Genomic DNA, 25,938 nt, shown 5'->3' on the forward strand with positions numbered 1-25,938 from the left:
GAGACAGAGAAGAAGGATAGTAACAGGCTCCTGAGAAGGCAAGAAGGCAGGGGCTCCAAGCCTTGGTGGAAAAGTTAATCTGTGGAGGAAGGAAAGCCCCACACACACTAGATGAGAAGAAGAATGAGAATTGGGCCCTGGCCGGTTTGGCTCAGCGGTTAGAGCGTCGGCCTGCAGTTCAGAGGGACCCGGGTTCAGTTCCCGCTAAGGGCATGTACCTCGGTTGCAGTTTGTCCCCAGCCCTGGTTGGGTCATGCGGGTGGCAACCACTCAATGTGTCCTTTTCACGTAGATGTTTCTCTCTCTCTCTCCCTCCCACTCTATCTGATCAAAAAACGAAAAAATGTCCTCGGGTGAGGATTTAAAAAAAAAGAAAGAAAGAAAAAAAAAAAAAAGAATGAGAATTAGTACAAATACAAGAATGACATTGTTATCAGCAAGATGAAAGAATTCCCATTAGATGGCCTCTATTTTTTCTGTAAAACAGGAGATGAAGTCATACACTGAGATAGAAGGGGGAGGCTATGCTTTCAACAGCTCATCTAGATAAATGGGTCTAGTTTATCCTAACATGTTATTTTCTCCCTCCTACTATCGATATCTTATGTCCCATGTCTTCTATTAGTTTGCTGTCAACGCTCTAAGAATTTTTGTACTTTCTTAAAGCTGACAAAGCTAACAATGTGATGTCACCACCACTTCTGCCCCAAGTAATTCTTGTATCTGCCACTCCTGCCCTCTGATTGCCTGCATCTTTCACAAACTTGTCCCTCTCCTCTGTATTTCTCTTTAGATATAAGGACCACTGAAATGACTTTTTAAGCAGCCTCCTGCCACCAGTCAGCTCCAATGCAACAGATTATGACCAGTAATTTCCTGCTTTAAACCTGACTATGCCTTCACAATAAATACTGCATCAAGCACTTACTGTAGTAACAAGGCCCAGTACAATGGCAACCTCACCCCCTCCACCTTTCCAGTCTCATTCCTGGCCATTCTTCCATACTCCAACCACTCTGTTCTAAGTGCAATTTCTCAGCACACACATTTTTCCTATCACCATGCTCAAGAGCCAAAACCATATGTTATCTGTCCTTGGACCATCATGTCTAGATTGCTGGCTGGCACAAAGCAGGTGACTGATGAATGCCTGTTTATTAAATGAGCAATTGCTACCATTGCCCTACCAAATCCTCATCATGTCTAGCAGACTAATGACAGTTTCCAATCAAATGACTGGATTTCAAGTTATCTTGACTTTCCTAATGCAAATCTCATATTCCCTAACTTTCCTACAGGCATAAAATCTATCCAGTCACAAAATGTGTTGAATGAGACACAAATGTTGAAATATAACCCCAACCACAAGCTCTCCACCCATCCTTTCTGCCATGGAACTATAACTTATGAAACATCTCTTTGAAGGAAGCACAAATTGCAATTAACCTTTATCTCCAGGCCCCACCTAGAAAGTCAGTAACATTTTACACAGACCATCCGTTCTACTTATTTATCTTCCACATAGGGAGTGGGCACATTTGTTGGCATTACAAACTGTAAAGCACATTCAGAGGTTTAAGAGCCACGGAAAATATGAAATTGCTGGCACTCCAGCCACTTCCCCAGTTTTTCCTCTCCCTACCTCTAGGTTAAGTTCTATTTTAGAATTTATGTTCTGAGATTTCTATTTTCTGAATCTGCTTTTACCAAAGACATTCTGTCAGCTTCAAGTAAGAAAAGTGAGTGTGTCAGAAAGGATACTGGTGTTGGGCCCGAAGGAAGCCTGAAGAAGTAGAGATGGACAAGCTGAGCATTTTCTGAACTCAAAAACCCTCTAAGTCGCCCTGGCCGGTTTGGCTCAGCTGTTAGAGCGTCGGCCTGCAGACCAGAGGGCCGGGTTCGGTTCCCGCTAAGGGCATGTACCTCGGGTGCAGTTTGTCCCCGGCCCCGGTTGGGGTCGTGAGGGTGGCAACTACTGGATGTGTCTCTCTCACATCGATGTTTCTGTCTCTTCCTCCCTCTCTCCCTCCTGCTCTATCTGAAGATAAATGCAAAAATGTCCTCGGGTGAAGATAAAAAAAAAAAAAAGATTCTCGAAGTCAAAACGAGGGCCCTGATCTCTGTGGGTGCCTTTTCTTCTTCCAGCGCAGGTCTCCCCATCATGTATCCTAGTTTTCTCTCTACCCTGGCTTCCAGGTAGCTCCTAGCCAGGGGTGGAACAAAGGATTTCTGGATCAGTGAGTTCACCCTGCACTTTTAGACATCCCATTTCAGCTACACCTTTTATTATAGTGGTTTGGCAGGCACATCACTGCACAAGGACGCTAGTACACTATTCCTGAGCCTAGACAGCCCCACATATTAAAACGGATATGGCCACACTGGAGAAAATCCAGGTGTAAACACTTTGTAAAAACCAGAGTTTTGGACATGTGATCAGAAAGTAAACATCAGAAAGAGAGAGGCTAATTAACCTAGAAAAAGAATAAAACATATTATGACTGGAACTCATCAAAAAACACAGAACGAGCTATTTAAACTCACTTGTTCAAAATTTAGGTGTAGACTGAGCCAAAATTTTTAACTTTTTAACACTGAAATCACCTACTAAGAGGTATCAAAAATCCCAATCCTTAGAAATTAAACATACATATACTTTTTGATGGTTTAAGCGCAGACCCACAGGGGCACACCAAGTAGCTAGACCAAGTTCCTCCCAGCTCTTGGACATTTTCAAGGCCGTACCTGATGGATCTTTATTATCAGTAAAATGTTCCCAGTTTGTGTCTGCTCTGTAAGTCTGTCTTATAACTGCCTACACACCCACTTCAGGTTCACCTTATCAAGAGAAGTGGGGCCACTTTGGGAAAAGAGAGTGGATTGTTTTGTTGTACTGCAGCAAAACCAGTGAGCATTTTCCACTCTCTTAACTGTCTCATTCCAGAGGCTTAATATGAACGTTAGGCAAAAACTTGGGACTTAAGTGCCTTTTCTTCTGACCCGATCGATCCTGGAGGCTACGTGGGTTCAGAGACTTGCTCGGGACGTAACTCCTGAGCTTCGGGTGCAAGACACGGGCCCCCACGCCTTGCCCGGCAAGGGCCGACCCCCTGGCTGCACTGCACGGTACCAGGGTCGGGAACTGCAGGGGCTTTTACACTGAGACCAAAACTTTCGGGCCTTTCAACTCCACGAGCACGATTCCCCAGAAGTGCTTCCTCCAGGCGGCACCTACCACCCCTGAGGCCGAGACACTCGCGGCGAAGAGCAGCGAGGCCCCCGCCGAGGCGACGCGGGCAGAAGCCCGAGGAGAGACCCGGGGAGAGGAGGCAGAGGGGGGCCGGCTCCCCACGGCCCGGCTCCCGGAGCGGAGCCCGGCGCGCACCTTCATGAACTCGTCCTTGTCGAAGCAGAGCGTGTCCGGCCCCTTGGGCAGGTTCATCCTACTTTTCTCCATCCCGCCGGCCGCCGCCTCTCAGAGCCGAGACACCAGCGAGGTGAAGAAGCAGGAGGCTGCATCCACCGACGCGGCGGCTGCAGCCACGACCAATTTCCACAGCACGGGAGGCGCCGCTTCCGCCAACATGGCAGCGCCCGCGCCGCGGCCAATGAGCGAGGGCGCCGCGGGCCGGCCTCCGCCTGCGCCGCCAAGAGGGAGCGAGGACCGCCGTCGTCGCGCCGGCAGGCGGTGCTGCCCCCGTGCGGCGGAGAGCGGCACTGCAGCTCCGCACGCTCCAGCAGGGCTGCCCAGCGCCCAGGGAGGCCTGGCTGAGCTCTGGAGGGGACCTGCCCACGGGCCCGCGGGGCTTCCTCCCCACCCCACCGTTTCCACTGGGAAAAATCTGCCTGCAGTACTCTTCCACGGTCTTCTCCCGAGATTTCTCCGCCGAAAGAATAGCCATGGCTGAGTGTTGGCCCTTTGGTTCCGAGGCCGGCCTTCCAGGGTGGGGCACATCACCAGCTCATTCCTCTTGTCTGGCCCTGTGCGCTGCCACCCTGCTGCCCCCTGGGCGCTGAGGCCTCTGTGGCAGAGTCAGTCCTCCGCCCTTAGCTTGGGCACCCACAGGCGAGCGTAGCACCTCCTCCCATGGGCTCAGTTCCAGGGAGCTGTAGGGAACAAAAGGTGGTCAGCTGGGCAGCTTCTTGCTCAACTTTGGGCTCAGTTCCAGGGTGAGCAGCTTCTGAGCACAGTGTTGAGTCTTCCAGGTTCTCAGAGGAGCGCCTCACTAGCTGCTTAGTCAAAGCACAGCAGACAAATACGTGCGCATATATATGTTTTTCATCAAAACCAGATGGACACATTTTTGTGTTTGTGGCCAGTATTGCAATCACTCCCAACGATTTCTCACTTTCTCCCTCCTTCTCCTCCCCTGACTCATCCCAATTTTATTCCCAGATTTTCTTTATTTTTCCCTTCCCTTGCCTTTCTCCCATAGTTCCTTTCTCCAGCTGTAAATACCATGATAAATGGTGATCATTTATTTCTCTTTTTTCTCCTTGAGACTCTGACAACTCAAACCGCAAACCTCACTTCACTCTCTTCGCCCTGCATGTCTTTTCCTTCTTGCAGCCTTGCTGCTCTGGATGGGGTCAGGCTGTTCTTCCCAATGCTGCTTTTCTATTTTTTATTTTTTTATCCTCACCCGAGAACATTCTTCCATTTTTTGTTCAGATAGAGTGGGAGGGAGAGGGAGGAAGAGAGAGAGAGAGAAACATCGACGTGAAAGGGACACATCAAGTGGCCGTCTCCCGCACGACCCAACCAGGGCCGGGGACAAGCGGGAACCGAACCCAGGTCTCTCTGGACCGCAGGCCGACACTCTGACCCCTGAGCCAAACCAATCAGGGCCCAATGCTGCTTTTTTAAAAAACGTTTTTATTGGATTCCAAAAGAAGAGGGGGTGGGGGGGTGGGAAGAGATAAACCACAGAACTTATATGCATGTATACATAATCAATAGACATGGACAACAAAGCCGGGCCCGGGCGGGGTGGGGAGGGGGGTGCCAATGGGGTAAAAAAGGAGAAACATCTGTAACAAAAAAATAAATAAATAAATTTTTTTAAAAATGCTTTTATTGATTTCACAGAGACAAACATCGATCAGTTGCCTCCCATATGCACCCGGACCTGGGACAGAAGCCGCAACCTGGGCATGTGCCCTGACGGGGAATCAAACTAGTGACCTTTCAGTGCTCCGGACAACACTCAACTGAGTCACACGGGCCAGGACCTCCCCGTGCTGCCTTCCCCTTGGAATAAACAGTAACTCCTCGGTCCCCAAAAGGAGTGAGACAAAGGTACCCTACCTCAAAATGAGACGTGTATTCAAGTTACTTCAAGGAGGAAACTGGGCACTTTAAGAATGTGGGTATAGAATCGGAAACAATATACTCCCTAGCACTGGGCCTGGTGGGCCTCGTGGAAGAGAAAATTCCCCGCCAGAGTCTAGAGAAGATGATGGATGAGAGCTGGAACCTACCCAGAGAATTGAAATAAACTGGCAGAGGCGCAATATGAAACGTGCGTCCAATGTCTGTGTCATGTTTGTTTGTAAAAGGGAAACAAAAGCCCGTTGTTTGTTGTTTGTTTATTCACTATTATGAAAATTTTCCGACCTAAATAAAAGTCTGGAGAGCACAAGGATTACTCCCTCCATGAACTCATCACCCTGCTTCAACCACCACCAGTGTTTTGCTGTACCTATGACATCGGTCCTCCTGCCATGACACTTTTCGGCTGGCACATACCTTAAAGCAAGTCCCGAACGTCGCAGCATTTCCTGCTCTCCAGATGCCTCGGTTTACATGTCGAAGAAGAAAAGACGTTGCCTCACACAGCCGCAATGCCAGCATCACTCCTAACAAAGTCAACAGTTCGAACAACCGATCACGTTAGCTCCTAAAGGTGTGGCTTTTAGCCCAAAGCCACAATGTTAATGAGTGGCAAGTGTAAACCCAGGTAGCACAATATTTAAAGCCCGTGCTCTACATACATCCCAGCAATTCCACTTCTGGGTATTTATCCAAAGTAAACAAAAACCAATTTGAAAAGATACATGCACCCTTTATATGTTCATTGCAGCATTGTTTACAATAGCCAAGGTATGGCAGCAACCAAGGTGTCTATCAATAGATGAGTGGATAAAGAAAATGTGGAAAAAAAACATACACACACACACTCACACACACGCACACAATGGAATATTATTCAGCCATAAAAAGAAGGAAATCTTGCCATTTGTGACAACATGGATGAATCTTGAGAGCATTATGCTAAATGATATAAGGCAAATAGGGAAAGACAAATACCACATGATATCATTAATATATAGACTCTAAAATAAACAACCCAACTTCTGGTCAAGATGACAGGTAGGTAATCGCCTCCTCCCACAACCACATCAAAATTACAAGTAAAGTCCTGGCTGGTTTGGCTCAGCGGTTGGAGCATCGACCTGCCGACCAGGGAGTCCTGGGTTCGGTTCCTGCTAGGAGCACATACCAAAAAAAAAAAAAAAATTGCAAGTAAACTACAACACAAGCATCATTCAGAACCGCCTGAAATCTAGCTGAATGGACATCCTGCAAGTAGAATTAAAGCAGCCACATGGAGACTGGTAGGAGGGCGGAGGCCGACGGGCTGGTCTCACACCCACGTGTGGCAGATAAAAATCAGGAGGACACCTCGGCTGGGAAGGTCCTCCGTGAGGAGTGAGGGGTCCCTGTCCCACACCAGGTGCTCTGCTCAGGGTTCCAGTGCCAGGAAGAGAATCACCATCACTTCTGGCTGTAAAACCAGCAGGAACTGAGGCTCAGGGAGGTTGAGGCGGCTGGAGCCCCAGGCAGCTCCCTAAAGGGCCCGCACACGGACTTATCAGACTCTCTCCCTCTAAGCTTGGAGGGGAGGCAGCTCGAGGGGCGCCAGAGACGTACAGGAAGGAACTGAGCTGTTTGGCACTGGAGCGAGGGCTGAGAGGGGGCTTTCTCCTGGACAAACGTGCTGTCAGAGGCCTTTGTTCCTTTGGTGAGCCCTTCCCTGGGGCGGCCGATAGCCACCATATCTGGGACTCCAGCAACCTGGCTCACACTGGTAGGCCTGCCCTGGTGACTCGCTGAGGCCCCGCCCCACCCAACATTCAGGACCACCCAAGCTGTTGCCAGTTGCTTAACTATAGAATTGGCCTGTCTTGGATCCTGATTCAGAGTTTCCTAAAATCTCTCAAAGCAGCAGCATCTGGTCTCAACGCGCCCCATTTTCCTCGTTAGGTGGCCCCAGGCCTAGCACTAGAAGCAGCCAGCCTTGGTTCACAACTTGACTTTTTTTGGGAACCTCCAAGCCCAGCACAAGAAGCAGCCATCTGCAGATCACTTTGTAACTTATGCCAGGTGGCCCCGGGTAGAACACAGGCAGTGGCTGACCTTGCCCCAGAGCCAACACACCCGGTGGACAGCTTCAGACCACATTGAAACACCACCACCCAACCACCTCCACAAGTGACACACTCAATGAGTGGACTCAGTGGGTACCAGAGCCCTGATGAAGTAAGTCTTGCTCTGTGTGGTGGGCCCCTGCACAGCTGATCCTCCAAGAGAGTCAGAGGCCAGTGGTCAGTGGGCACAGCCAGTCCTTGCAGCTGATCAGCCTGAGTAAACCCCTCTCATTGACATGCCAACAGCAATCAAGACTCAATTACAACAGAAGGGTGTACAGTCCATACTAGGGGTATACCTCGAGGGCCCAGCTGGGGTGATCAGGGAGACTGTGCCACTGGATCCTACGGGACACCTACAATAATAGGCCACCCTATGAAGCGTAGGAGACATAGCAACTCTTACCTAATACATAGAAATAATCACGGGAGGCAGCCAAAATGAGGAAACAAAGAAACATGTCCCAAATGAAAGAAAAGAACAAAACTCCAGAAAAATAACTAAACAAAATGGAGATAAGCAATCTAACAGATGCAGAGTTCAAAACACAGGTTATAAGGTTGCTCAAGGAACTTGGTGAGACATCCAAGGGACTTAGTGAGACCATCAAAGAACTTAAGGAGGCCTCCAAGGAACTGATGCACTAGCTGAAATGAATAATTTACAGGGAATCAAGAGTAGAGTAGGTGAAGCCAAGAAACAAACCATCAAATTGGAATATAAGAAAGCAAAAAAAACCACCCAATCAGATAAGAAAAAAGAATCCAAAAAAATGAGGACAGTATAAAGAGCCTCTGGGACAACTTCAAGCGTACCAACATCCACATCATGGGGATTCCAGAAAGAGAAGAGAGAGAGCAAGAAATTGAAAACTATTTGAAAAAATATTGACACAAAACTTCCCTACCTTGGTGAAGGAAACAGACATATAAGTCCAGGAAGCACAGAGAGTCCCAAACAGGATGAACCCCAAGAGGCCCACATCAATACACATCATCATCAAAATGCCAAAGGTTCAAGACAAAGAGAATCTTAAAAGCAGCAAGAGCCCTGGCCGGTTTGGCTCAGCGGTTAGAGTGTAGGCCTGTGGTCCAGAGAGACTTGGGTTCGGTTCCCGCTAAGGGCACGTACCTCGGTTGCAGTTTGTCCCTGGCCCTGGTTGGTCGTGCGGGTGGCAGCCACTCGATGTGTTCCTTTCACGTCGATGTTTCTCTCTCTGTCTCTCTCTCTCTCTCTCCCTCCCACTCTATCTGAACAAAAAATGGAAAAATGTCCTCGGGTGAGGATTAAAAAATAATAATAATAATAAATGAAGCAAGAGAAAAGCAGTCAGTTACCTACAAAGGAGCTCCCATAAGACTGTCAGAAAATTTCTCCAAAGAAACTTTGCAGGCCAGAAAAAAGTGGCAAGAGATATTCAAAGTGATGAAAACCAGCGACCTACAACCAAGATTACTCTATCCTGCAAAGCTATCATTTAGAATCGATGGACATATAAAGAGTTTCCCAGACAAGAAAAAGCTAAAGAAGTTCATCACCACCAAACCAATATTATATGAAATGTTGAAGAGTCTTCTTGAAGAAGGAGAACAAAAATATGAACAATAAAATGGCAATAAATACATATCTATCAACAATTGAATCTACATACAAAATGAGCAAGCAGACCAGAAACAGACTCGTAGATACAGAGAACTTTTTCTTTCTTGCCAGATGGGTGGGGTCTGGGGAGATGGGTGAAAAACATGAAGGAGCCCTGACCGGTATGGCTCAGCGGTTGGAGCATCAGCCTGCAGACCAGAGAGTCCCGGGTTTGGTTCCCACTAAGGGCACGTACCAAAAAATGAAAATAAAAAAAAATAAAAAGATGAAGGAATTAAGAAGTACAAATTGGTTGTAAGACTGATGAACCTCAAAGGGAAGGGGGGAGGGAGGGCGGGATGAGATAAACCAAAGAACTTCTATGCATATATACATAACCAATGGACACCAACAATAGTGTGGGAAGGCAGGAGGGGGGTGGGATTGGGGAGGAGGGGGTCAATGGGAAAAAATGGGGGAACATCTGTAAAACATTCAACAATAAAGATGAGTTAAAAAAAAAAAAAAAAGAACAACCCAAAGTGAGCTCATAGATACAGAGAACTCATGGGTGGTTGCCAGAGGGTTGGGGGCAGGCGAAATGTGTGAGGGGGTTAAAAGGTACAAATTTCCAGTCATAAAATAAATAAGTTATGGGGGCGTAATGCACAGCAAGGTGACCATAGTAATACAGTGTTGTATAGTTGAAAGTTGCTAAAGAGTAAATCTTAAATGTTCTTATAATAAGGAAAAAAACGTGGTAATTATGTATGGTGAGAGACATTAACTAGACTTGTCGTGGTGATCATTTTGCAATATATACAAATATCTAATCATTATATTGTATACCTGAAACTTATATGTCCATTATACCCAAATAAAATAAAAATAATTACAGACAGATCACTTCCCTACCATACTATTATGGCACCTCACAACAATACTTCCTTCAATTAAGCATCATGTTCAAATTTCCCCGAATGCCTGATTTTTAAATAATTGAGTTTAATTATAATGCAGATAGCATTTGGTGATTATATCTCTTAATGTGTGGGTTGCTCTTCTTTTTTTCTTTCTTATAATCCTTTAAAATAAGTATTTACTTTTTAAAAAATCTTTATTGTTGAATGTATTACAGATGTTCCTCATTTTCCCCCCATTGACCCCCTCCGCCCCACTCCCGCCCCCCTCCTGCCTTTTCCACTGTTGTTGTGTTCATTGGTTATGCATTTAAGTTCTTTGGTTTATTTCCTCCCACCCCTCAAACCCCTTCTCTTTGAGGTTTGTCAGTCTAGCAACCAATCTGTTCTTAATCCCTTCACCATTTCACCCATTCCTCCCAACCCCCCTACCATCTGGCAACCAACAAAATGTTCTCTGTATCTATGAGATTGTTTCTGTTCTGCATGTTCATTTTGTTTGTAGATTCAATTGTCGATAGATATGTATTCATTGCCATTTTGTTTGTTCATATATTTTATCTTTTTCTTCAAAAAGACCCTTCAACATTTCATATAGTAACGGTTTGGTGGTGATGAACTCCTTTAACTTTTTCTTGTCTGGGAAAGTCTTTATATGGCCATCGATTCTAAATGACAGCTTTGCAGGATAGAGTGATCTTGGTTGTAGGTTCTTGCTTTTCATCACTCTGAATATTTCTTGCCACTCCCTTCTGGCCTGCAAAGTTTCTTTTGAGAAATCAGCTGACAGTCTTATGGGAACTCCCTTATAGGTAATTATCTGCTTTTCTCTTGCTGCTTTTAAGATTCTCTCTTTGTCTTGAACCTTTTGCATTTTGATGATGATGTGTCTTGGTGTGGGCCTCTTGGGGTTCATCTTGTTTGGGACTCTCTGTGCTTCCTGGACTTGTATGTCTGTTTCCTTCACCAAGTTAGGGAAGTTTTCTGCCATTATTGTTTCAAATAGGTTTTCGATTTCTTGTTCTCTCTCTTCTCCTTCCGGCACCCCCAAGATGCAAATGTTGGCACTCTTGAAGTTGTCCCAGAGGCTCCTTACACTATCCTCTTTTTTTTTTTTTATTCTTTTCTCTTTTTGCTGTTCTGATTGGGTGTTTTTTTGCTTCCTTATATTCCAAATCGATGGTTTGCTTCTTGGCTTTACCTTCTCTACTATTGAATCTGTGTAAATTATTCTTTATTTCAGTTAGTGCCTCCTTCATTTCTGACTGTGCTTCCTTCATTTCTGACTGGTCCCTTTTTATGCTCTTGAGGCCCTCACTAAGTTCACTGAGCTTCTCACTAAGTTCATTGAGCATCCTTATAAGCAGTATTTTGAACTCAGCATCTGTTAGGTTGCTTATCTCCATTTTGCTTAGTTCTTTTCTTGGAGATTTGTTTTGTTCTTTCATTTGGGACCTGTTTCATTGTCTCCTCATTACGGCTGCCTCCCTGTGTTTGTTTCAGTGTATTACTTAATGAGAGGTATGGGACTTGCTGAGACCAGATGCTGCTTGTTTGAAAGAATTTAGGAAAACCTGAAGCAGGATCCAAGACAGGCCAATCCTATGCTATGGTAAAGCAACTGGCAACAGCTTGGGTGGGCCTGAAAGTTGGGTGGGGCGGGGCCTCAGGGAGTCAGCAGGGCGGGGCTACCAGTGTGAGCCAGGTTGCTGGAGTCCCAGATATGGTGGCTGTCGGCCGCCCCAGGGAAGGGCTCACCAAAGGAACAAAGGCCTCTGACAGCACGTTTGTCCCGGAGAAAGCCCCTTCTCCAGCCCTTGCTCCAGTGCCAAACAGCTCAGTTCCTCCCTGTATGTCTCTGGTGCCCCTCGAGCTGCCTCCCCTCCAAGCTTAGAGGGAGTGAATCCAATAAGTCCATGCGCGGGCCCTTTAGGGAGCTGCCTGGGGCTCCAGCCATGTCAGCCTCCCTGAACCTCAGTTCCCACTGGTTTTTCCAGCCAGAAGTTATGGGGACTTCCTTCCTGGCACTGGTACCCTGAGCGGGGCACCTGGTGTGGGACGGGGACCCCTCAGTCCTCAGGGAGAACCTTGCAAGCCGAGGTGTCTCCTGATTTTTATCCGCCACACGTGGGTGTGGGACCAGCCCGTCCCCTCCACCCTCCTACCAGTCTCCATGTGGCTGCTGCTTTAATTCCGTAGTTGTAGGACTTCCATTCAGCTCGATTTCAGGCGGTTTTGAATGATGGTTGTTCTGTAGTTTAGTTGTAACTTTGATGTGGTTGTGGGAGGACACTATACCGCGTTTACCTACCCACCGTCCTGACCGGAAGTCAATTATTTATTTTTCAATTACAGTTGACATTCAATATTATATTAGTGTCAGGTGTACAACACAATGATTAGACGTTTATGTATCTTACAAAGTGGTCTTCCCATAAGTCTGGTACCCATCTGACACCATACAGTTATTACAATACTATTCCCTCCGTTCCATATGATGTACTTTATTTTTTTTTTTTTTATTTTTATCCTCACCCGAGGACATTTTTCGATATTTTGTTCAGATAGAGTGAGAGGGAGAGAGAGAGAGAAACATCAACGTGAAAGCGACACATCGAGTGGTTGCCACCCACACGACCCAACCAGGGCTGGGGACAAACTTCAACCAAGGTACGTGCCCTTAGCGGGAACCGAACCCGGGTCTCTCCGGACCGCAGGCCAACGCTCTAACCGCTGAGCCAAACCAGCCAGGGCCCATATGATGTACTTTATATCCCTGTGATTATTTTATGACTGGCACGTTCTTTCTTTTTTAATCCTCATTGGAGGATATTTTCCCATTGATTTTTAGATAGGGTAGAAGTAAGGGAGAGAGAGAAATATCGATGTGAGAGAGACACATCAAATTTGTTGCCTCTCACATGACCTGGACTGGGGCTGGGGAATTGAACCTGCAAGCGAGGTGCATACCCTTGACCAGAAATCAAACCCAAGGCCCTTCAGTCCCAGGGCCAAAGCTCTAACTGCTGAGCCAAACTGGCCAGGACACTGGCACTTTCTTCTTTCTTTCTTTTTTTTTCTTTTTAATCCTCACCTGAGGATATTTTTCCATTTATCTTCAGAGAGAGTGGGAGGGAGAAAGAGAAAAACATTGATGTGAGAGAGACACATAGACTGGTTGCTTCCCACAAGTTCCTGGGAACTGAACCACAACTGAGGCATGTGCTCTTGACCAGAATCGAACCCGAGACTCTTTGGTTCGGGGGCCAATGCTCTAACCACTGAACCAAACCAGCCAGGGCTTAATTAATTCTTAATCATTTCACCTTTCCCCCAATACCCCTCCCATCTGGCAATCATCATCAGTTCTCTGTATCTGAGTTTGTTTCTGTTGTGTCTGCCCATTTACTTTGTGTTTTAGATTCCATATATAAGTAAATTATGTGGTATTTGTCTTTCTCTGTCTGACTCATGTCACTTAGTATAATAACCTCTGAGTCCATCCACTCATGTTTTGCAAATTCCAAAATTTCATTCTTTTTTATGGCTCAGTAATATTCCGCAATATACATGTGCCATATTTTCTTTATCCATTTGTGTATCAGTGGAAACCAGCCTTTTGACTGGAGCATTTCAACCACTAACATTGAAAGGAATTATTGATAGGTATGCAAGCTGGGTGGGGGGAGGATCAACGAAAAAACAATGGCTCTGACCGCACTTCCGACTGGGAGAAAGCTGCTTCTCCAGCCTGGCTCTGAAGGCAGACACCGCAGTCCCTTCCTGCATGTTCCTGGCACTGTTCAGGCTCCTGCCCCAACGCTGGAGCACAGAGCAAGTGCGTGTCAGCGAGTAAATCTGTGCGTGGCCCTTCAGGGACTCCAGTGAACAACCCTCTCTCTCACTCAGCCACTGCCCCTGCCCACTTCACAGCCAGAAGTCGTGGGATTTCTCTTCCTGGCACTGGGACCCTGGGCTGAGGAGCATCAGGTGGGGCTGGGACCCCTCATTCCTCAAAAGGGGACCTCTGCAGCCCCGATATCCACCCCCGACACCATTTCTAAACTAGCACACTCTGAGTGTGGGGGCCTGTCTCTTCAGCATTGCCAGCCCTCCTACCAGTGTCCCCTTGGCCCCTTCTGAATACCCTAAATCATGCAGTCCTCAGGCTGTCCTCAGGGGGCGCTGTTCTGCAGCTTGGTTGTAACGTTGATCTAGTACTGGGGGAGGTGGGTACCGCATGTACCTGCTCAGCCACCTTGACAAAAAGTTCTTCCTTGCAATTTATTTATGGGAAAAAAATCACGTTCTTCGTCTTTTACTTTTGTTCGGTAAATGAGCGGACTGCATCCCAGGGTGTCATTTTACAGGTTCCTCTGCCCCTTGTATTTCCTACAAACTGGTAGCGATGGGAAGCTGCTGAAAACGCACATGTCCAGACCCTACCCTAAAAAATGCTCCAGGTGTGGGTGCTGGGACTCTGACATTCCTCCGATCCCCGGGCGAGTCGCAGGCTGTTTGCCTCGTGTGTGGGAACTGTCAACCCACCCGACTCTGCCAGCAGCCACGAGTCAGCCTCAGTCACAGCAGGTATCAGACAGACACCAGGTTCTATCTCCAGTGCTGGGCAGCGGGTGGTCACTGCAGGGAGAGGCACCAGCTGTCTTCTGTGGGGCGAGCACGGTGTGCCTCCCTCCTCTAACCCCGGTGAGGGAAACTTAGGTGACCAGGACCTGCCATGGCCTTGAGGGTATGTGTCGGGAGGAGCAACAGTCTTGCTGCTGTGGCCCGGAGGACAAGTGTGCCGTCTGCAGGGAGGGTGAGTTCAGCCCCGCCCGAGGGCCACCAGCTGCTGACAGCGCCCCCTTCTGTTCTGGGCTGCTGAGGCAGGTGGGCCTGGGACACAGGTTCGAGCCTGTGCTCTTTCTTTCTGCTGATATTCCGCCCCCCTTCCCAGGACCAACTGTTCCCTTAACGGCTGAGACAGTCCACTGGTGACAGCCAGCACCTCACTGCCACGGCACACGGCAGTCAGAGTGACCTTTCCGTCGTCTTCATCAGACCACTTCACCGCGCTGTTCTGATCCCACCCATGACTCCCGTCACACCTAAGGTCCACACTCCTCACCATGGTTGACAAGGCCCCCCATAGGCTGACCCACACCCACTTCTCCAGCACATCTTCGTTCTTGTCCCGCCCTCCCCTCCACACTGGCCTTTCTGCTGGTCCGGGAACAGGCGCCTCATTCCTGCCTCAGGGTCTTTCATGTGCTACGTCGTCCTGCAGGAACACCCTCCCTCCAGCTCCTACAGGACCCATCGCTCACACCTCCACTGAAGACACCTCCTCCAAGAAGCCTTCCCTGACCACCTTGTGTAACCTCGCACCCCCATCACTCTATCCCCTTCTCCTATTTTACTTTTATTTATAGCAACTACCATTATCTGAAATTATATTGCTGACTTGTTTGTCTCTCGCTTTCATTTGTGGATGCTTTGAGCGGAGGGGCTTCAATCACCTCAGTCACCAAAATATCCCAAGTGACAAGCACAGGTGCTCAATAAATATGTTGAGTACATCAATAGATGGAGGGGTGGATTCATCGATGAAAACCACATTTTCTCAGTCCTGCCACACACACAAACGCGCACATGCACACACGCCTGCACACACACGCACACATACACATGCACACGCACAGGCGCACACACACACACACGCCCACAGGGAAGGGCTCATTGGTTTCAGCCTGAGTCCTGCCCCAATTTGCACAGGAGTCACGGCAGGAGCCACATCGAAGCTGCACCCACGGGTCCTTTTTGGAGGCAGAAGTTCCTACCGGACCAGGTACCCACACGGGAATGTGCTGCGAGGGAACAGGGAGGGTTGGGCCTCACACCGGACACCTGGATTTCAAGTCAGACACTGGCTTTTACAGAAAAGTGTTTTACTGATCAGTAAGGGACCCCATGAGGACAGGTGATCGGCTGGGATAGAAAAGCAGGGGCGCCCTGGGGACAGGGGGTTGCCGCTCCACAGTTTCCAGGGAGCGATCTTCACGAGCCTCCCTGCTCTGCTCCCGGAGCCCCTGACCCCTGGAACCGCAGACGCTTCTTTCCGTGTCGGGCCCCCAGTGTGTGCTGGTGTCCGCGGCGATGACAGGGCCGGAGCCCTCTGGTAGGTGGGGGCGGGGCTGCGGTGGCCACTCTGCACCCTCTCTGCTCCTGGATCCTGGGGGCTCAGGGGGCAGACTCGTCCTCTGCCTAGGGCGGGCCCTGGAGGGTGAGCAGAGAGCACCGGGCTCGGCCAGGCGGCAGCAGCCCCGGGAAGTTCAGAGCAGCCCCCCGGGAACCTTGCTCGGCTCCTGAGCGGCTGTGGAGCGTGGGAGGGGCCCTGGTGAGGGAGGCCCAGGCAGAATGGCTCAGGTGTGGTCGCCAGTGGTGGGCAGTGGTGTCACTGAAGGAAGGGCATTGGCTGTCAGGCTGTTAGACGTTTGTCCTCTGCAGAGCCTTAGTCAGCGAGCTTCTGTGGGCTCGGCCTCTGGCCCCCAGCCTTTAATCGCCGGATTTTGGGGCTGGAGCAGCTGAAGTCTTCATCTGACTCTTCCCTAGCATGATGTCTCTTGACTGCTTGTCTGGGGACTACCTTCTTTGCTTCCACCTTTGCTGGGGTGGCCAAAGGAGCATCCCCATAGGACCGGTAGCCACCGACCAGACAGTAGGTCTCCCCATGCCAGCCCACCTGGGCTTCTCCACACCTTCGGTAGTGGACGTGGTAGTGACCGGGTGTCGGAGGAAAGGTGGGAGCCACAGGTGCTGGAAAGAAAACCAGAACAGGTCAGCCCCCTGTGTGGTCACTGTCCTGCCAGGACATCCCCTCTCAGGCAGGTCCCTCCCCGGTCCTTGCTGAGGCCTTCTAATCAGCCTGGCGTCCAAAACACAGCCTTGGCCCGTCACTGCTGAGCCCTGGAGGAGGGTGCTGACTGCCGAGGCCGTTCTGCGGGGCCCAGGGCAGAGAAGACGACCAGAAAACCTCCCCCGTTCCCAGAGAAACAGAACCCGCAATAAGTGCAGTCAGGACCCCTCCACCTCCCCCACGACAGAGAAAAGGCTTCTTGCAGCCTGTCACCTCTGAGGCTTGAAGGAGAAGCCTTCCAAGTTTGGGGAAAACTAATGTGATACAGATGGGTTTGAGAAACCCTCCCACCTTGGCATCTCCTCTCAGGCCCAATTCATGCTGCAGTTTTCAACCACAAGGAACTCTAGTCCCCTGGTACTTTCTTCCAGATCAGAAAAAGGCCAAACACTGAGGCAGAGTGACCACGGGGTTCAGAGCTGGATTCTGGCCGCCACATCGGGGCTGCATCAACCCAGCCTCCTGGGAGCCCTTTCCTCCGCCCTGAGCCCAGGATCCGTGTCACTCCCCGGGCCTCCTGTCTGCCCACGGACTGAGTCCAGGATCCATGTCACTCCCCGGGCCTCCTGTCTGCCCACGGACTGAGCCCAGGATCCGTGTCACTCCCCGGGCCTCCTGTCTGCCCACGGACTGAGCCCAGGGTCCTCATCACTCCCCGGGCCTCCTGTCTGCCCACGGACTGAGCCCAGGATCCGTGTCACTCCCCGGGCCTCCTGTCTGCCCACGGACTGAGCCCAGGGTCCTCATCACTCCCCGGGCCTCCTGTCTGCCCATGGACTGAGCCCAGGGTCCTCGTCACTCCCCGGGCCTCCTGTCTGCCCACGGACTGAGCCCAGGATCCGTGTCACTCCCCGGGCCTCCTGTCTGCCCACGGACTGAGCCCAGGATCCGTGTCACTCCCCGGGCCTCCTGTCTGCCCACGGACTGAGCCCAGGGTCCTCGTCACTCCCCGGGCCTCCTGTCTGCCCACGGACTGAGCCCAGGATCCGTGTCACTCCCCGGGCCTCCTGTCTGCCCACGGACTGAGTCCAGGATCCATGTCACTCCCCGGGCCTCCTGTCTGCCCACGGACTGAGCCCAGGATCCGTGTCACTCCCCGGGCCTCCTGTCTGCCCACGGACTGAGCCCAGGATCCGTGTCACTCCCCGGGCCTCCTGTCTGCCCACGGACTGAGCCCAGGATCCGTGTCACTCCCCGGGCCTCCTGTCTGCCCACGGACTGAGCCCAGGATCCGTGTCACTCCCCGGGCCTCCTGTCTGCCCACGGACTGAGCCCACCTCCCCCATCCTCAGTGGCTCAGCCTGTTGTGTCGGGTACACACGTGGATGCCGTGTGACAGCGCAGTGACAGTGACCGGGTTTGAGAGCAGGGTTCATGAGCAGCGCTCAGCAATCCTTCCTCAAACCTCTCCGCGTACATTTGCCAACTAAACTGCACTGGTGTTGCTAAGGGCCAGCCTTTCCGGCGGGGTCGGAGCGGAAGCACCGTGCAGCCCGGGGGGAGGCTGTGCCGAGAAAGACGAGGACCTCTGGACACTCTCCCAGGAACCACCGGCCGCGTCCTCCGCAGGGAGCAGGAGCACCGCGGTCTCTGCGGCCCCGGCCACGGTGTCACGTAGAGCTCGGGTAGTCCCAGGTGTGGACAAACCCACGGGGTCACGTAGAGCTCGGGTAGTCCCAGGTGTGGACGAGCCCACGGGGTCGCGTGGCAGCCAGGCCAGGCTGCGTGCACACCATCCTCCTGCATGGCCCGGCCTCGGCCTACCTGCTGCGCTGCTCTTCCAGGGGACCGAGGACAGGTCACACTGAATGTACACGACCTCGTCTATCATCTCCCTCCCTCTCTCTCCCTCTCTCTCCTGATAACCGGACAGATTGGTGTCTGGCGGAGAACCGGTAGGAACACCGTTTCCACAGTTCTCTTGCCATGGAAACCGTGAGGTCATCACTACCCGGTGAGGTCACGGATGGAATCTGTGACTGAGGCTCTCGGGGTGTTGTGGAAAGCAGGCTGGGCAGAGGAGCACCCCGCCTGCGCCCTCACAGCTGCCCCACCCACGTCCTAGTCAAGGACCCCTCCCTTGGCGCCACCTGTGCACGGGCGCAGGCCCAGGACCCCAGGGGGCCAAAGAAGCTCCATTGTGAGCCGAGCGTGAGCAGCAGGATGAGCCACGACGGCGGGTGCGTGGCCTTGGCCCTCAGCGCCAGCACTGGAGGCAGGGACGTGTGTGGCCGGGAGTCAGGGTCCTGGCCGGTGGGCCTGCAGGACAAGGGGGACGTGACCGTGGGGAGGAGGGGAGACATGGCAGTTGGGAAGAGTAAAGCAAAGACAAGCTCTTTCTGACCTTGTCCCGCCTCCAAGGTCAGTTCACAGAGCCCTTGTGCTTTTAACATTGTTTTTTCTATCCTGAGGACATTCTTCCATTCTTTGTTCAGAGAGAGTGGGAGGGAGAGAGAGAGAAAAAAAACATGGTCGTGAAAGAGACACATCGAGTGGTTGCCACCCGCATGACCCAACCAGGGCCGGGGACAAACTACAACGGAGGTACATGCCCTTAGCGGAAACCGAACCCAGGTCTCTCTGGACCGCAGGCCGACGCTCTAACCGCTGAGCCAAACAGGCCAGGGCAGCCCTCGTGCTCTTAGAACCGAGGACTCTGAGGCCGACCCAAGGTCACGCAGGCGGTGGGGGTGTTCTGCTCAAGGGCAGGGCTTCATGTCAGGCTCTGGGTTTACAGCCGAGAGGACGAGGACAGCTCATCACACGTCAAAGGGACACTGGGAGAGATGTCCCAGGAACCCCAAGGCCAAGTGCGGTCCCCAGTGACTTCACAGTGGGGAACGATGGGCCCATTCTTTTTTTATTTATTTATTTATTTTTATCCTCACCCGAGGACATTTTTCCATTTTTTGTAGAGCGGGAGGGAGAGAGAGGAAGAGAGAGAGAGAGAAACATCGACGTGAAGGGACACATCGAGTGGCTGCCACCCGCACGACCAACCAGGGCCGGGGACAAACTGCAACTGAGGTACGTGCCCTTAGCGGGAACCGAACCCGGGTCTCTCTGTACCACAGGCCGACGCTCCAACCGCTGAGCCAAACCGGCCAGGGCAGATGGGCCCATTCTTATACGAACTCGAAAACAAACTCATGACAAAGTGACATAGTACAGAATGCCACCCGTCAGCACAGTGCTCTCCCCTGCGGAAGGACGACCCTGACGGCGCCACCACCAGGAAAGGTGAGTGTGGTGCGGAGCAGCCCAAGTGAGGAGCAGGGCCCGCACCGGAGGAGCTGGTGGTGAAAGATGACTCGGTGGGCAGAGGGGGAAACACACAGCCCTGCCCTCGGGTGATCAGGCCCATGGGAAGGGGTCCTGCTTGGGGCAGCCTTGGGTACAGTGCGGCCAAGGCCTCCCAGCAATGAGAGACCTTCTTTAGGAGGGTCCCTGTTGCTGACCTTTCCTAAGCAAAGGTGGGACGTTTGTTTGCTGGGGCTGTGGCAGCGGCGATGTGCCCAGGAGGTGCCTAGGCCACCATTTTAGGAGTCGGGGATCCCTGGTTGAGAACCTAGCGCCTCCTTTCACGCCTAAGTTGCTTGGGTCAGCACGGTGTGCGTTGGGACCGAGTAGGGACTAAGTAGAAACGACTGCCTTTGGGGAGCGGCAGGAGGTGAGACGTGGAGGGGAGGGCTCCGGGCAGGTGGGTCCTGGCAGGTGGGCCAGCATGAGACCACGCAGAGACTCCAGAGAGAGTACTCGTCTGGGAGCACCCCTCTGACCTGGTGGGGCACCGACACCTTCTCAGGACCCGGGTGGGCCTCTGGGGAATAGCACGTAAGGATCTACCACGTAAGAGGGCTTGAGAGTCCCGTGGGGACTCCACGAAACTATTAAAAACACCTGCGAGTGAATTCTTGGGCCAACCCTCAGGAAACGCCCAGATCTGGAGTGGGGCTCGGGCATCAGCAATTTAACAAACTTCCCGGGCAGTTCGGACACAGTGGGCCATGGATGGTGGCCAAGGTATTGTCCCAGCAGGTGGCTTTGGAGAGCCAAGTGGGCAATATTAGAAGCCGCGCCCGGCATAGATGTGAACGAGGACTGTTCAAGGAGAACAGGTGGACAGTGATTCTGTGAGTGAATCCTGTTGGACAAAACTAGCGTGGTGGTGAAGAGCACCCCCTGGGTACAGACAGACCGGTTCTGACCTACTACTGTGTGATTCTGAGCAAGTTCTTGTGTCCCTCCGAGCCGGTTTCTTCACGTGGCAAAGGGAGTTTGTCTCTACATTTAGTACAATGTTCTCTTCGGCAAAGATTGCCCTGGGCCCCTTCCTGTTCTCTACAACCTGATCCTTTTCTGTGTGCAAGTATTTTTAAGCTGCTTTGTGGAATATTGTAGTTGACTCTCAACTCTTCGTTACTTTAGGCAAAGCTTATATAACATTGCAGAGCCTGGAACCTGGGAGCTAGAGAGGATGTTGGATGCCTATTTTGCCAGTTTGGTCAAACACTGTAATCCTCTCTCCTCTTCCACCGTCACCAAGAAATGGGGAAAGGGAGAGATTGGAAATGCAGCCAAGCAGTACTTCCGTGTCAGTCTGCCTTTGATGCTTTCGCCTGGACTTCCCAGACTGATTTCATCAGGAGGATGCAAGCTATCCATGGGCAGTGTTGGCGAAGAAAATTTCTCTACTGCTAGTCACACCCCTTTTCTTTCTTGTGGGGGCTGAAAGAATGTTTTGGAGCAAGAAATAATATCCAGATGTTTACAAACTGAAACATCAATTGAAACAGCCTTAGTCTTTTGTGTGGTGGTTTAGAGTTTGGAGTTTTCTCAATCCAGTGAATGCAGCAAATCAAAACCACAATGTGGTATCACCTCACCTCTTAGAATGTTAGATATCACCTCACACTTCTTATATAAAAAAAGGAGAATCAAAACAGAAAACAAGAAATAACAAGTGTAGGCGAGGGTGTGAAGAAAAGGAACCCTTGTACACTGTTGGTAAAAACAGTATGGAGGTTCCTCAAAAAATTAAAACTAGAAGTACTATATAATCTAGCAATTGCACTTCTGAGTATTTATCCAAAGAAAACAAAACATTAACTCAAAAAGATCTATATGCACCGCCTGCTCAATGCAGCATTGACTGCAATAGCCAACATGTGGAAGCAAGCGAGGTGTCCGTTACTGGACAATTACATAAAGAAAATGTGGTGCATATGTACAATGGAATATTACTCAAAAATAAAATGAATGAAATCTTGTCATTTGTGACAATGTGGTTGGACCTAGAGGGTTTTATGCTAAGTGAAAAGCATCAGAAAGAGAAGAACAAATACCTTATGATTTCATATATGGAATCTAAAAACAAAAGTGAATTTAAAAAAAAGCAAAACAGAAACAGACCCATAGATACTGAGGACAAGCTAATGGTTTCCAAAAGGTAGTGTAAGTGGGTGGCACAGGGCTAAACATGCCCATGCTCTTAACCAAGCACCAAGAGAGGGGACAAGGATGCTGGGCAGGCCAAGCAAAGATGTGTGGTAAACCCTGCCTTCTCTAGAAGTGTAGATGAGTTTGAAGTTGAACTCTTTTATTCATTATAATCCAATTCTGAAATTGTTCCTAGTCCTTTAGAAGAGAAAAATTTAAATGTGTACAGCCTGGCCTGGTAATATTGGGGGTGCCTAAGGGATCAGGTGGCAAAGAAAATGAGCATCCCTGCTGCCTGCTCTCCACCCACGCACCGGTAGGGGGCAGCCAAGAACCCAGAGAGCAGGCTGCCACTTGGAGCCATCGGTTCTGGCAGTGGTGCCCCCCAACAAACTAGGAGCGGCAGGAAAGACCCCAGATGCCAGTGGAGCACCCTGGGAGGACGAAAGGAAGAGGGACAGCCCGAGCCTGCTCAGAGGCCATCACCCAGGCTTCCACGCAGGGCTGCCATTCATTTGGTACACACCATTGCAGCCCAGTGAAAGATGGTGAACAGCTTCTGTTCAGAGCCTGCTGTGTGTCACCTACTGTCCTGACCCCTCCCCCAAGGTCCCTGCCATTGCATCAGGATTTAGTGTCCGGCTCAGCAGGGGTCCTCTGGTCAGCATCTGGTTGGTTATTTTCTGTGCTGTTAAATATCTGTCTACTGCTAAATATTTGAATATCAATACCTACTTCATAGGAAATAGGAGCTGAAATCTAGGAAATAGGAGCTAGAAGATTAAATTAAAAAGTAAATATAGCCCTGGCCAGTTTGGCTCAGCAGTTAAAGCATCGGCCTGCGGACCAGAGAGTCCCGGGTTCGGTTCCCGCTAAGGGCATGTACCTCAGTTGCAGTTTGTCCCTGCCCTGGTGGGGGTCGTGTGGGTGGCAGCCACTTGATGTGTCTCTCTCACATCGATGTTTCTCTCTCTCCCCCCTCCCTCACGCTCTATCTGAAGATAAATGCAATCACTGCAAGACAATAAACGCTCACTATATCCTATTTTTTTTCTCTGATCTGTACATTTCTCAAGAATGAGACTTTAAATGGAAACATTTTTCAACCTTCAAGACTCTCTTATTTTCCCTAATTTCATTCTTTCTTGAGTTCATTTTGTTATAAAGTATGTGCCTGCTACTTTGTTTCTAAGTAAATATTAATCCCCCTTTAACTTCGAACCTCTGGAAAATTCTCAGTTCAGTGTTTTCAGTGCCATTGTGACAGGTCCCCATTTTTTCTTCCCTATTTATGGTTTTTCCCTTTTGGGCAGGTTTCCTACAGAACACTCAAAAATTACAAAGAGAAATATCGTGCTCTGAAAATTCATATGAGCATTTTCTCCAGTCATCACCAATATGTTCTTCCTCTGAGCCTCTCCTGAACTATTGTACTAGCGCAGCCGAGTCTTCCAGCAGCAACTAGAGTTGTCCCTGTCCACCACCGCAGGAAGCAGGTTTGCATTTCTAAACCAAGCTCGCTTACACTGAGGGCTGCGTGTGCTGTCTGGCCGTCCTTCATTCCAAGAGGAAGCAGACGTGGGGGTGGGCAAGAAGGACGAGCATCGTGGCCAAGGAGCCAACAGGGCCATTTCAACATCTTCTGTATTTTATTTACACCGTGCTTCGATCTGAGTGGATTTGAAGTGGTTTGGTGTGATTCTTAAATATTTTCCCCTCCAGCCAGAAGTCAGATTAATCCTCAGGGATCCCAAATTTCTGCCTTGTCTCCCTTATCAATTAGTTCTCGAATTCAGGTATGGTAGTACAGGAATATGCTTCCATGTATATTTTCTAACAACCCAACTAATAAAAATGATAGGGGCCCTGGTTGGTTTGGCTCAGCGGTTAGAGAGTCGGCCCGTGGACCAGAGAGACCCAGGTTTGGTGCCCGGCACGTACCTCAATAAGGGCATGTACCTCGGTTGCAGTTTGCCCCTGGCCCTGGTTGGGGTTGTGTGGGTAGCAACCAGTTGATGTTTCTCTCTCAGACACATTGATGTTTCTCTCTGTCTTTCTCCCTCTCTCCCTTCCACTCTATCTGAAGATAAATGCAAAAAAAAGAAATGATAGGGGTAACTTTTTTTTTGGTCAGCATTATAGGGAAAATTGTGAAATACTTTTAAATGAACCTGAAAGATTAAAGTGTCATCAAAGGAAAAATAGGTGTTGTCTAGTGTACCCTTCTGGCTGATTCTATGCAGTATTATGTGCTTTTCTCCTCTGAGCTATTTTAAAATTCTGGTAATGGTAGATAATTAATATCAATGCAAATGATTCTTGTCTATAGACATGCAAATGTATTTTGTCCACTGGAAGTACAACTGACACCCTCTTTTCTTGGGAAGGAGCCAGTTTTGCATCTATTTGCATCTACAAAAGCAAATTCATTTGACCATCACTGATCATACAAATGTCTGTTCTTTGGATTCTCCCTTGAAGTGGTGGTGATACCTTCCTGGTTCCCTTGTGATTGAGGAATTAAATAAATCCTTTATATCTGTATGAAGTCATGATTTTACATTTAAAAAAAATTACACCCTAGCATCATTTAAAATAATAAACTACGATACGATTCTAGTAAATGAAAGTGCAGAGAAATCAAGTCAGAGTGTATTTTAGAATTACCTTCTACATGGCCAGAATGAATGAAGATCATGACCTGAGACCTGGCCCCAGGGAAGGGAGTGATCATCTACTTAGATGTTCTTTCCCATCAGCGTTCCCCAAGGTTGGGTTCACCTTACTCTTCCGAGCTACCCTCCCCCGTGGCGATGGCACTGATGCCCTTGGTTTCAGTGCCCAGCCCAGTGTTCACTCCTCCCCCACTGCCCCTCCTGCCTACCCGCCACGTAACCAACCACCAGCTCTTCTGGGGGGAAGCTCAGACATGCAACGGGGCTCCAGCCGGAAAGGCTGGACTCTGTGTAACCCTCTGTGACTGTTAACTCTGTGGCTGCAGTTTGGCTCAGTACCCAGAAAGCCAGAATGCCCCCCAGAGGTGGACGTCAGGCTCCAGGAAGGAGGCTGCCGAGTGTACAGAGCCTGATGCTCCCTGTTCTCTCAGGATGCACCCTGCACTTCTGGTCAGGAGGGCGGGTAGGTGCCCGCGGTCTCCCTCCTCCCACAGCCACATCAGAGTGACAGCGAAACTACAGAACAGCCATCCTTCAGAACCGCCTGACACCGAGCTGAATGGAAGTCCCACAACTACATTAAAGCAGCAGCGCCCTGGCCGGTTTGGCTCACGGTTGGAGCGTCGGCCTGCGGTACAGAGAAAGCAGCAGCCACATCGAGACCAGTAGGAGGGCGGAGGCAAACTGGGCTGGTCCCACACCCACGTGTGGCGGATAAAAATCAGGGGGACACCTCGGCTGGGAAGGTCCTCCCTGAGGGGTGAGGGAGTCCCCATGCCACACCAGGCGCCCAGTTCAGGGTTCCAGTGCCAGGAAGAGAATCCCCATCACTTCTGGCTGTAAAACCAGTGGGAACTGAGGCTCAGGGACGCTGAGGCTGCTGGAGCCCCAGGCAGTTCCTCTTAAAGGGCCCGCGCACGGACTTACTTGGACCCATTCCCTCCAGGCTCCAGAGTGGGGAAGGCAGCTTGAAAG

At 50.2% G+C, this 25,938-nt stretch overlaps 2 protein-coding genes across 2 annotated transcripts in view; both read right to left on the reverse strand.

Annotated features, from left to right (window-relative positions):
• The window catches only part of COG2 (component of oligomeric golgi complex 2), a 45,394-nt gene extending 41,808 nt beyond the window's left edge, over window positions 1-3,586 (reverse strand). Inside the window, exon 1 of the mRNA XM_036277520.1 lies at window positions 3,386-3,586. Within this exon, the coding sequence (XP_036133413.1) occupies window positions 3,386-3,457 (72 nt within the window). The 5' untranslated portion in view covers window positions 3,458-3,586. The remainder of the gene's footprint in view (window positions 1-3,385) is intronic.
• A 12,858-nt stretch (window positions 3,587-16,444) lies between these two features.
• LOC118640740 (DPEP2 neighbor protein-like) lies at window positions 16,445-18,680 on the reverse strand. The gene is made up of 2 exons (XM_036277755.1): window positions 18,614-18,680; window positions 16,445-16,749 (listed from the first exon to the last, which is right to left on the reverse strand). The coding sequence occupies exons 1-2, from the start codon at window positions 18,678-18,680 to the stop codon at window positions 16,445-16,447; spliced, it is 372 nt and encodes a 123-aa protein (XP_036133648.1).
• Window positions 18,681-25,938: the final 7,258 nt, after the last annotated feature.

Source organism: Molossus molossus, unplaced genomic scaffold, assembly GCF_014108415.1.
Source record: "Molossus molossus isolate mMolMol1 unplaced genomic scaffold, mMolMol1.p scaffold_m16_p_23, whole genome shotgun sequence".
NCBI lineage: Eukaryota > Metazoa > Chordata > Mammalia > Chiroptera > Molossidae > Molossus > Molossus molossus.

Excerpts from the sequence above, each read along its gene's own strand:
- LOC118640740 (XM_036277755.1), bottom strand. The coding sequence starts at position 18,680 with ATGATAGACGAGGTCGTGTACATTCAGTGTGACCTGTCCTCGGTCCCC. Across the intron at positions 16,750-18,613 it reads CTGGAAGAGCAGCGCAGCAG|CACCTGTGGCTCCCACCTTT; the intron begins GTAGGCCGAGGC and ends TTTTCTTTCCAG.